This window comes from Crinia signifera, chromosome 4 (assembly GCF_055691185.1).
Source record: "Crinia signifera chromosome 4, ASM5569118v1, whole genome shotgun sequence".
Taxonomy (NCBI): Eukaryota; Metazoa; Chordata; class Amphibia; order Anura; family Myobatrachidae; genus Crinia; species Crinia signifera.
The window spans coordinates 111,210,762-111,223,801 of NC_139220.1; the positions used below are offsets into that span (position 1 = coordinate 111,210,762).

The 13,040-nt window shown below is 39.5% G+C and overlaps 1 protein-coding gene across 2 annotated transcripts in view; it reads right to left on the reverse strand.

Annotated features, from left to right (window-relative positions):
* Positions 1-13,040, reverse strand: part of GNPTAB (N-acetylglucosamine-1-phosphate transferase subunits alpha and beta) — a 57,759-nt gene that overhangs the window by 2,978 nt on the left and 41,741 nt on the right. For both annotated transcript variants that reach the window (XM_083182232.1, XM_083182233.1), the window contains exons 15-20: positions 11,551-11,770; positions 9,466-9,579; positions 7,765-7,850; positions 7,421-7,519; positions 6,671-6,838; positions 1,994-2,084 (exon numbers count right to left, since the gene is read on the reverse strand). In XM_083182232.1, coding sequence (XP_083038358.1) covers positions 1,994-2,084; positions 6,671-6,838; positions 7,421-7,519; positions 7,765-7,850; positions 9,466-9,579; positions 11,551-11,770 — 778 coding nt within the window. The remainder of the gene's footprint in view (positions 1-1,993; positions 2,085-6,670; positions 6,839-7,420; positions 7,520-7,764; positions 7,851-9,465; positions 9,580-11,550; positions 11,771-13,040) is intronic.

Consider the following 13,040-nt stretch of genomic DNA (forward strand, 5'->3'; position numbering starts at 1 on the left):
AAGACAATGTTAATTAATGTCAACAATCTTAAGAGCGTGTGTGTGTGTGTGTGTAGAAATACAGTTTAATCTGTGAGTGAAAGCATGTAGCTTCAAAAAATTGAGCAGCAAAATTGTAGAAATGTGCCGTGGCATTATTACATTTATTATTTATATAACCTCTAAAACCAAAGTGAGTAAACTGGGATTTAAAAAATAGCAGCTCTAAAAGATTGCACAATGAAATGTAGCTTTTTTAGAAGGATACTTTTAATGCACTTTATATCATTATAATATATGCAAATACTTTGTTGTTGTATAGTCTCTTGATGTAAATGTGCACCGGAATTAGTTCTATTAAACCTACTCAGGGAATCTCCTAGTAGGTTAGAAGGGATGCAGTCAAAATCCCGACGGTCAAAATACAGACAACCATTGACAGACGGTCAAAATCCCGACAAGGTCAAAACACAGACATTTAAAATCGAGGTCGACATGGGTTTTTTTCACTTTTTTTTGACCCGACATGTACTGACAGGCGGTATTTCATGCCCTACCATCCACTAGAGCGTGGTGGGAGAATATAATATAGTGCCCGAAGCATTGCGAGTGAAGCGAGGGGCTGCGGTTGACTTCCAACTGTGTCCATGTCGACTGTGTCGACATTTGAGTAAAAAAAACAGTAAAAAAAACCATTTTGACCTAAAGTCATTCACCGGCTACATTCTATATGTCGGTATTTTGACCTTGTTGGGATTTTAAATGTCGGTATTTTAACCATGTCGGGATTTTGACAATCCCGACATGGTCAAAATCCCGGCAAGGTCAAAATACCAATATTTTAAATCCCGAAAAAGGTCAAAATACCAACATGTAGGGCAGTATTCAAGGATTCGCTGCACTGTCGCCGTGTTCCAGAGGGCTGGAGCCTTCACTGCCAGCCCTCACTGTCCAAGTATTCAATGCTGCAGGGGGATCGCTACCCCCTGATGGCGATTCTTAACCCCTGCGCCCGGGGGATGGCGGCAGGCAGGGAGATGGAAGTCTCCCTGCCTGCCCCAGAATGTATGTGGGGGGGAGGAGGGCTCCCCGGGACCCAGGCAGCACAAGCTGCCCCCCGGGAGAGCTAGCAGAGGACTGGGTAGAGAGTCACAAGCACTGCTACTGATCGTGCATAGGTAATGATCGGGAGCAGTTACTATATGAATATATAATGAGCGGCTCCCGGCCCCCTGCTGGCTGTAAAATATATATTTTTTAATTAAATATATATTCCTGTACTGTAAGCACATGAATAAAAATAGCATGCCCCTTCAGATAATAAAATAGCAAAAAAAAAAAAAAATACATTTTTTTTTTTTTTAAAGTTCATATTCCACATCAGCATAAAAAGATGGCGATTGCTACACGGTGACACATGGCGGAAATCACTTAGAAAGCAATTTGCCATCTTCTCATTGAATACACTCACGGCGAATCACATTGAAAAACCCATTGAAAAACTGTGGAGACTATAAGATGGCGAATTGTCCGTCATTCACTGTTCACAGACAGTGAAAAGTGCACGTTGAATAGGGGGAGTCGCTTTCTGACACAAAAAAATCACCTTCCAACGTGAAAATAGCACAAATTCGCCATGAAACATGGCGAATTGGCCTCATTGAATACTGCCCATAGAATATAGACAGGTGAAAAAGTCAACATAACTTTCGGTCGACAGATCGTGAGGGCGACATGGGTTTTTTCACTTTTTTGTTTAACCGAATGTCGACATGGACAAAGTTGGAAGTCAACCGCAGCCTCTCGCATTGCTCGCGATGCTTTGGGCACGGTGCCTCGCTGCGCTCGGCACACTATTTTATTCAAAATACCGACAACCATTGACCGACGGTCAAAATCCTCAAAATCAGTCAATAGCTGTCGGTATTTTGACCGTCGGTATTTCAAACCGAATCCGGTTAGAAGCAGTGCACTTAAAAGAATAACTTAGTGCAATTGTTACAGGAAAACTTACCTGTTCAGCAAAAAAAGAGATGACGGTAAATACAATCAACGTTCCCAAGACACAGTGTGTCCAAAACTTTAACTTGTCTCTGTAACTCCTCCTAAGCAAAATAGAACATTATCATTTTGAAATTAAAAAATGAAATTAAATATGTACATTAATGATATGTTGATCAGCCACAGCACAACTATTCTCATACATACACACAAAACACAAGCAGTAATGAAAAAAACATAAGCTGTCCAATGTATATTTTATACGCACAATACAGACGACTTGTCAACAATCCCTTTTGCGCCACATGGCTCAAGTCACCCGGTGCAGTTCCCATGCCAAGTACTTTTTCCTCAAATTTACATCTAGGTTTGTATATAGTGTAGTACCAGGAACTTGGGATACGTATTTGCACAGTAAAGGAATTGGTATATACACAGTAGTTGTAATTTTATCATAAGGATGGAGCAGGCCTTAGTCCTGTCCTTTTTACCTACTTCTTGTCATCATCCCCTGCCCCCACACACACTTGAGCTTGACACCGCTTAACTCTGTCTCTCTACTCTATTGTCCATGTACTTTTTGCATTCCGTTTTCTCATGCGTAACATGCTGTATATTTTCTCCATAAAAGTGAGAAGATCCATCTTTTAGACATCTATTTAGAAATTTACTTCTTGTTGATTCAGACTGTAGAGTTAAGTTCCCAGTTTTAGGCTTACACACGGAGATGGATTCTGAGGTAAGAGTAAATCACAAAACAAATAACTATGCATCTTAAAAAAAACACCTGGAGCAGATGTAACAGGTGCACAAAGATTAATGCTGGGTACGCACTAGACAATCCAGGGATCATGGCCAATAGAAAGCCCAATGGGACAAGATGTTGGTTGGCCATACATACTAAATGATGGTGCATGGCTGCATTCAGCAACATTATGTTGTTGTTGGCTGAGTTGTCCCAATAATAACCAGTATTTGTGGGCTGCATGCAAAAAAAAAAAAAAAAGAAAAACAGCTTGCTCCGGATAGTTAATTTTTTTTTTTTTGCTTTACTACAAGTTAAGAATCATGCCAATTGTTGCCATCACTTCTTATCCTCTTGACTAAGTAATAGTTTCTCTTTGGTAAGTTTTTCTGCCATCTTTCCACTCCTGCCATACATTTATTTGGTGCATTTTGCTCAGGGCAGCCGAGAGATGGTGGGAGGTGCTGGCGGCAGCTGGATGTAAGCCATGTCTTTCTCTCTTCATCCGTCTGGCAGGCGCCCGGCGGTGATGTCACACACTAGCCACGGCTTGGGCTCAGATATCGGGCAGGCAGGGGGATAGCAGGCGGTCCAGGGCAGCGGGTTACACCGAGTTTCATGCTAAATGCACTTTTTCAAGAGGTTTGTTGCTGCTAGTTTTTATTCTTTTTGAAGGGTGAAAAACTTTATTGTAAAAATAATTGTCACCATTTTAGGTGGGAACCTCATGGAAATGGTGCCATCTTGGGCTAAAAAAGCTCTTTGCTTTGTATAGTTTGACAAATAGAGTAGAAACAAAAAAATAAATATGCAAATCAAATTAGAAAATGAAAAAATATATAAAATGTAAAAAACATAAAAATAATAAAATAAAATGAAAAATAAATATTAAAAAATAATAAAAATGAACGAGTGAAAATGAATATAAAAATAAATTAAAAAAGAAAAAATATAATGAAAAAATATAAAATAAAGAAAAAGATAACAATAAAGGATTAGAGATCGAGAGAAAGAAGTAAAAGAAATAAAGATCATAGAATAAGCGAGGTTTATAAATGCTGGTGCTTCGGGAAAAAGTTGGGAATAGAAACCGAAGAATATTAGCTGGATTGTGACATGGTACGGAATATATCTTTATAAAAGAAGTATTCAGTTCGAAGTCGATATTCATATCCTGTGGCTATAGAGTTTGTAATTCAAAAATCCACTTTGACTATCTTTGTTTTAGTTGTTTTATAAAGTCTCCGCCTCTCCAGGTTGGGATCACTTTCTTAATCCCCATGCATTGTAGACCCTTTGGATTTTTTTTGTGTGCTAGTAAGAAGTGATTGGAGAGACTATGAGTTAGTCTTCTTCTGATGTTGTACAGTATAATGTGCTCTGAGAGCCATATATTCAATTGTCTTTTTGTTTGGCTAATCTATTGTTGGCCGCAGGGACATTGGAGCCAAGTACACAACGCCCTCGAATTGGCATGAGACCAATTATTTTATCTGATATTCTTTTTTGTTACAGAGGAGGAGTATGTTTTTATGGGTTTGGTTGAAATCATTCCTTGGTTTCTGCAGGCCTTACATCTTAGACATGGGTGGAAGCCATTATTTATTTCTGGTCCTTTCTCTGACTTGTCTGGTTTTATTAAGCTTGAGACTAGTTCTTGTCTCAAGTTCCTTGCTTTTTTATAAATGACACGTGGTCTATCGGTCAGTAGGGGTTTTAGATCATCTTCGAGTTTTAAGGTGTGCCAGTTTTTTCTAATATTCTTTCAAATGCTTGGTGGCTACTGTTGAACTGTGTGATAAAGGCGATTTCATGTTTCGGTTTTGTGTCTTATTTGTTTTGTATTTGATGATTTCTTGACGATCTATGTTGGTGACTGAATTTAGTTGGTTTTGTAGGTTCCTTGCTTTATATCCTTTTTCTAGAAAGTTTCGTCATCACTTCACTTTGTTTGAGGAAGGTCGTCTTTTCTGTGCAGTTTCTTCTTATTCTTCGGTATTGTCGCAGTGGGATGTTGCTTATCCAGTTCCTATGATGGTTGCTATGGGTCAGAAGAATATTATTGCCATCTACTGGTTTTGTGTAAGTTTTTGTGGTGATGTTGGATCCTTGAATGATGATTTCTAAATCTAGAAAGATTATTTTTTCTTTTGTTGGTGGTAGTAGTGAAGTTCAAGTTTAAAGTGTTGTTGAGGCATTTTCTGTAGTCATCTCTGTTCCTCCCCAAATGAAGAACATAATCGATGTATCTCTTCCATAATATGATGTTTTTGAGATGTATGTTGTTAGACCAGATCACGTGATAATCTAGATTTCAGTGTCTTTATTGCTGCTATTTTTGTCAAAAATGCATCAAGGTCACAAAGCAATGATGATCAATTTGATATAGGGCACTTGTGTGTGACTGAATCTCTAAATCTGTATACTGTATAAAGTGCTACAATGTTCCAATACAAGTTCTGTTCTACTCTGTATGCTGACTCTGTATGCAGAAACATGCCTATCAGGATGCCAGACACTAGCAGTGCTTCACCGGACATGAGATCAGATGTATGAGGACACATTTAGTTTATTCTATCTGCTATATATGCAATTCAATGCCCATAAGGTAGGCCTACTGTGTACATAATCCTCTTTGATAGTGGGGATTAACTTTTTAAAATATTATTCTCAAGTCACCTGAAAATGTATTTTGTTTTTACAAAAAATTGTATTTCAGTATTTCAGTCTAAACCATTTTTAAAAACAATAAAAAAAAAAATTAGCCACAGTCCTCACCCCCACCAACTGAACCACCAACTATATTACCCGAACCAAAACACTCTGACTAAATCATCCACAACACCTTGGGTCAAAAAATCTTTAGATGCCAAAACCCACCCCAGTGGCACCACAGTTAATCTAACATGGTCATTAGCCCCTCTGATTCCACATGCAGAGAGGGTCACCGGAGGACTGATCTCATTGGTCCCCACTGTTAATCTCTGCACTAAGCAGTGCTCAGAAGGGAATTTAAGGTCCCCTCTTTTTTACTTAAATTTAACAATGGTCAAATTGTGATGGCTTGACAACCGGTGTTGGGCATTAACAAAAGGTCAGGTCCTGTGGAGTTCTTGGTATGACAATAGGGAAGCTGGCCACTGAATCATGGAAGTCCAAGGCTCATTGCTGTGCATGGGAAGTAAAGGCTAGCCCAGTTGTAGCCAACTCCAGTCCTCAAGAGCTACCAACAGTTCACATTTTTCAGACAACCTAGTTGCTGCACAGGTGCACTCATTACTCACTAACACATTTTAAAAGATCCACAGATGGAGCTAATTACTTCACTTGTGATTCTGTGAAGAGATCTGGCAAACATTAACTGTTGGTAGCTCTCGAGGACTGGAGTTGGCTACCATAGGTCTAGTTGGTTTGGTCCTATCCCATAGAAAGCTGCTGTACTTCAATTTTCTTAAAAAGTATTCAATGCATTAATTTGGATGTTTCTTTATCAATCTGAACATTGTCGTCAACCAAGCACACCCCTTTAAAGCAACTGTATATATTATTTAGCCATGGTTTGTAGACCAAAAGTGTTTGTGGACCAAAAGTGTTGATTTGGTCTTTAAACTCCCCAGATATCAATCCAATTAAGCATCTGTGGGATGTGCTGAAAAAATAAATCTGAGGCATGGAGGCCTAACCTCGCAACGCAAGGATCTTCTGCTAATGTCTTAGTGCCAGATAACACAGGGCACCTTAAGATGACTTGTGGGATCCATGCTTCAATGGGTCAGAGCTGTTTTGGGAGCACAAGCCAAATCTACATAACAATATTAGGAAGGTACTTTCACTGTTCTAACTAATCAGCTGAGGTACATATCTACAATAAGCAGCACCATAACAAACCACACCTTGTGCACTTCCTTTCACTCATATCATTATCAGAGACATAATGCAGATTACCATTCCTGCAGTTCATGCGTGTGTAGGAACCGGTTACGATATTCTCTTGGTAACTCAAACTGAGAAGGTATTGGAAACATTGACTCATAGAAGTCTCGCAAGACTGCTTTAACAGTTTGTGCATCCTTGTGAATATGATTAATATTATCGTTCAGGCAGATGAATTTCCTGGAAAGGTGAAAACCTCTGATTAGGTTATATACATATTATTTCTGGAAAGAACAATTTCAGATGAAAAGCACAGCTAACTTTTTAAGGCACTCTGACTCTGTGTGTCTCTGGCTTTATGTATAACAAAATAAGGAAAAGATAATAACTCACCAGACCAAGAAAAGGTGCATAAAGATATGTATAAATAAGTCATATACAGGGGGGTATTCAATGGGTGCCGATTTTGCACTTTTTTGCTGTTATTTAGGCTGAATATTTAATCGACATTCAATTAGAAGTGAAGATTTTTTGCCTATTCGATAAATCTGGCGTGGACGGAAAATATGTGGATATTCAAAGCCTTATGTTTTTGCTTATTTTCATGCAAAATTGCAGGCATTTTTCAAGCCAAACAAAAATACACAATTGAATACTAAACCCCCGAAATAGTCCCTAGCCGACAAAACAGCATTAATTGAATACCCCCCTAGATTAATAACATTTTCAGTAGCACTCCACACCAATAAACCAACCTTCAGCTGCACCTATGAAAGACATACATTTAAGAAACCTACTACAGGGGAGAGAAAATGTTCCTACCTTGGGTTTTTCCTGATATCATCTAACTGGCCAACAACATGGGACACATTGGTACGAATCATTTTGAATGCAATGTCCTCTTCACCCATAATTTCAAATCTTGCAAAAAGAAAGAAAGTGTCCTTAGAGCACTGAATGCAACTATATCTCAAACATGGAGAACATCATCCCCCCCACCACCGCAGCCTAAAGCTACCCCCAGTACTTACCACCTGGATCCTGACAGCATCCCCTCATTCATATGCTGCAGCATAGCTACTTGTATATACATTTATACGGACTTCTTTCCAAATCCCCCTTTTTTTTTGCATTTTTCAAACACAAAACATATAGGATAACATTACCTGTATTTATTCTTATCCTTGTATGCTTTGCGTATCAGATCAGTTACTGGTTTACAATTAATTGCCAGCTGTTTGGTAACAGGAGGCTGAAAAACAAGAAACACATTTAATCTAGGGCTGTTAGCACAGATATACAAAATAGGCCTTGGATTACTGAAATGTTAATTACTACAAATATAAAATTATTAAAATAAATATTGCAAACAACATAAGGAATATACTAGTAGAATGGGAGAAATCAAAGAACAAATCAATCAAATAGTCAATTCACCCTACCTCCCATCTATTTTTATGAAAATTTGGAAAATTTTATTTTATACTAAGCAAAACTATTATTTATTTCCATTAATCTTAAAATCAATGCATTTCAATGGGTCCCGAAATCCTAATGAAATTACTTTCCCATGGATTGGCTTGGGAGAACTGAATTCCAGTTCCAGTGAAAACAGTTGGAGACAAAGCATTTAAAGCAGCAGTTCTCAGGGTAGCTGTCTCAAGCCTTGGCGGTGGAGAAGTTGCGCAAAACAACAAATATTAGCTTCCAGCGGTCATCTAGTCTTTGAAATGAGTTAGAAAATGATTTGTTGCTTTGGGCAAGTGCTCAACTTATCTCTTCTCCATGCCATGCTTTATCTCCCATCCAGTTTTCCTGGTCTAAAGGTGCCCATACACAGTACAATTGCTGGGTGCAATGAGATGCGCGCTCCCATCGCACAGCTCATAAAGTATGTGCTGCACATGTTTTTTGTACTAGATCTCATCTCATTGCAAATCCGGTGCGATCTAGTCCAAATTGTATACAATAATTGTACTGTGTATTGGCACCTTAACACAGCATGCTAGTGCTTGTAGTTCTAACAGTCACAACAAGCCCTGTCTGACCAGTGTTTTTTAGTTCCACAAGAGCCAAAAAGTCAAAGCAGATGCCAGGGCATGCAGGAATTTGGTTTTCCATAGTCATTTTTTATTTTTTGGTTTTAAAATATCATTTTCTTATTTGTTCAAATGGCAAAACAATTATTTGGGATTACTGTTTCCAATGAAATGCACTATGCATTGAAATAAATCTTATATCTTGATTGTCTAAAGACAGTAATATGTACAGTGTATCAGTCCTCAAGGCACGCAAATGCTCCAGGTTTAGTAATATCCATGCTTCAGCACATGTAACTTCATTATTACTTCAGCTATTTTGATTTAAACGCCTACTGTATGCACCGATATCACTAAAACATGCACTGAGCACATTTACCTGGTCTGAACCACGTGTACCCTTGAGGACCATGGCTGAGAATAACTCATATAGAGACAGAGATCTATCTATCTATAAATGGCTAACCTCTCCTCGCCTCTATGAGGTGAAGTATGGCCACTAACCACTAGAGTCCACTCAACGGACCAAAGTACTCCTTTGAAAGTGAAAGAATTTTAGAATTTTTGCATGGACACGGATTCAAACTTGCTTGATATGGAGAGAGGGAGCTGTAAAGACAGATTGAAGGTAGGAGCAGATAGGGACTGGGGGTGGAGAGTTTGTAGGTTAAAAACCATCACAGCTCAAAGTGAAAGTACATTGCAGAAGTCGTCATTTTGACAGGCTTTTAATTAGTTGTCTATAAGTTATTGTGATGTATAGAAAAGTGGAGATAAATGTGTTGCCATGAAAATAACATAGCTAAAGCTTAAAAAAAATATATTTACCAAATTTGGATCATAATAAGACTCTTGTGTTGTTGAGGCAACAGAATCTTCAGTGCTGTTTAATTGGAGTGATTTGGAGCAGTTAATTAGCATATGTTCTAAACCAGTCAAGTCCTAGGAGGATAAAACAATGAATGTTTTTACAAAAGTAGAATGACCATATAATGCATACATACTGGGGACATTAACGCAGTGTTCACTAGAGATCCAGTTGTCCTCAGCGGTTTGTCTCTTTATTTTACATATCCAAGCTTGCATTAGTCTCTCGAGTACAGTACTTCACACTAGAGATTTTCAGCATCAAGACAGGTAACATTTATGAGGAAAGTGATTGGCAACCAATAACTTCTTGTGACACCATCTATAAAATGAACTAAATGTCACATGCTTAGCTCATGTGATATATAACAAATTATTTAGCAACAGCAGCTCTGTAGTGTGTACCCCTGCCCTAATTCTCTGAAGGAGAGGACATGCAGGGAAAAAAAAATATTCCTAAACAAACCACAAAAATGAATAAATGCAGGTGACAAATAACGCACCATATTCTAAAAGACTATAGCGGGCAGTTAATTTGTTTGAAAAATAACTTAATTTTTCATCACTTGTCTAGACTATCTTCCTACAGTTGTCTCCGTGTTTCATGTCAACCAGGAGATCGTTCTGTTCTGCTGGAGGTTGCTTCTAGGGAAGGTGATGCTTTTGTCGCCTTTGCTGTTGTTCAGGCCTTGAGTTCCTATGTGGATCGCCCAACATCGTTTCATAAAATGGACTCTGTTTATCCTTTATGACAAACATCAGAGAGGTTGGCCGGTTTCAGAGCAAATAATTGCCCAGTGGATTAAGACACTATCCGCCAGGCTTATCTGCTATCTGGGAAGCTGGTTCACCTGTCCATCAAGGCTCACTTGAGCCTTCATGGGCTCCCTGTCGGGGAACCTCTGCAGAGCAGATGCGTACTGCAGCTTTGTGGTCCTCTGCAAATACATTTATTAAATTCTTCAATTGACACCTTCACCTCTGCCGATGCGGCTTATGGGTGTCGTGTCCTCTGTGCAGCTCGGGAGCTTTCCTACTATATAGTAAAAATTAAATAGAAAATTATTTAGAATTGCACTGCGTGTACACATTCTGCAATGCTTTTGGTTTAATTTGGGGAGATAATAGGCCAGTGGTCAGGGAACTCGGCCCTCATTACCCCACACAGTGCATGTTTTGCTGGTAACCCAGCAGGTGAACAGGTGTACTAATTACTCACAGACACATATTATAAGGTCCACAGGTGGAGTTAATTATTTCACTTGTGATTCTGTGAGGAGACCGGCAAAACATGCACTGCGTGGGGTAATAAGGACCCAGTTCCCTGACCACTGCAATAGGCTGTCCCTGACTACAGCGCCATGAAAGCCTTACTTGTTCAGTCATGGACTTTAACAATTGCTTAGTTGAAAGAGGTTTCTTGGTCCCTGAATGTAGATTTTGGATGTCTTATCAATTCTTGGAGAAGCACCTACTTGGGTAATTACCTTCAGTGTTCTACACAGTCAGTTTACTGACAGTCAAAATACCATAGACTATTGGCCAGGAGAGCCCACCATTAACCAGCAGCATTTACATTAAAACACACCTTTTTTAATAAAATAATTTAGCATCATGACAAGCCACGAGCATAGCCCTAAGCACCATTGGCATTTACTGATCGCCTAATTACATAAGGGTTCCGGGTTCCAGAATCAGGTGTGAATAAGATGACAGGCTTGCGGTACAGTATCTATAATGGTCTAGCCGTCAAGCCCACAGCACACTCTGGCAGCGCTTGGTGACAGCGTCAGATCCAAGAGCTGCCTCCTTCATACTGTGAACGGGATCCGGGTCGCTCGACTGGGGTTACCCATTCAAACTGCACCGCAACCTGGGTCCAACCCGGGATTAACCCTTTCTTTAACTCAGGTAGGAATGTCGGGTGGCTGGACCTGGGAAATTGAAAAAAGGCCCTTTTAAATTGCACGGAGAGAAGGGTCGACCCGGCAACAAGTGTTATTTTTTTTATGTGAAATGGGTAGTAGTACGGTAAAGACATAATACCTGTAAACTTAAAGGCAACTGGTGTATTCTGGTAGCCAGAGTTCGGATCTCTCTGTCAGAGAGGACTCCTGACCCATCAGTGTCCACTTCCTGGAAAACCTGGGAGATGTTCAGTGGTTGGATGGCACTCATTAAATAGTAGAAAAAGGAGAAAGCAAACTGCATATCTTCTGAGTGACGCACTTTATGAGCAGACGTCTTGTCAAATTCTGCAGGATATCTACAAAAGTGATAAGGAAGATCAGAGACAGGAAGCATTATTCTGGAGACCCTTAACTGATGCAGATAAAGGAAACCTTCAATCACAGGAATTACTAGTATGCAGATGATGTGCACATATCAGGCCCGTCCACTGCTCTCATGGTTCTGGTTGATAGATCTACATTGTCTAGACAGAAAGTCAGTAGGTCGACACAGACAAAAGGTCAACATGGTTAAAAGTTTGACACATGAAAAGGTTAACATGAGTTTTTAACTCCATTTTTGAGACTTTTACTGTTCTCAACTGTGGTCCACATGGATCACAATTGAGAACAGTAAAGTGTGCCAAGCAATGCAAGGTAACAAATTCGAAACATGGCTGTCTAACTAGGCACAAATCTAATAATCAACACCACAGCTGAAATTTTTAGTCCCGGATTTTAGGTATTACAGTGTTCCATCGATATTTCTACTGGGTGATTGCCTGGATGTTCTGCTCCTTTAGATCAGCGACAAGATTTTTCTCTCTTCTGATCTGAATAAAGCACTTAAAGCCATCATCAAGCAGCAACACAGCCACTGCCTGACTATCCTGACAGATTACATGTCAATTTGTATTAGCGTACAGATGCCTAGGAATTTTCCTTGTAGTAGTATTAGGTATATTAAATGCTGTAATTAAAAGGGAGGAGTCTGATAAGCAGACAAAAAAACCCTTTTCAGATGAAGTGGTAGTAATCAATTAGCTGCGGTAATTACCACAGCTGATCAAACCTCAACAGTCATGGCAAGCTCTTTTTACTTGCCCATGGAGGTGAAAAAAATCCCAGAAATGACCTGTTTTCCCAATCACGGCAGCAGAAACACCTGAAAAATGGAACACTGGGCTTCAATTGAATTGCCCAATAATGAGCACCGGGTACAAATTGCTGTAAATGCGTGCCTTTTGCTCCTGATAATTTGGCACTGGAATTTGCTGGGTCAACCTGGCTCCTTTACATGTGTGAAAGAGTCTACCCTGATCCAAAGAGCTGGGGCTTTGACACTGGTTGCTACAAGGGTTTACACAGGGTTTTCACAGCTCAACTTGGTTACCTCCACTCTGAAAGGGTATAATCTAGGGGTTTTGACCCGGGTCAGGCTTGAATAGAGAAGCTTGGCAGATAATGAACACAGACTCATCAGTCTGACATTCATTTTTGAGGACCACGTTGTTGCAAGGCTAAAACAGGTTAAAGCTGCAATGTGAAAGGAGTATAGGAGCTAAAAATTGGGTCCAAATAGTGTTC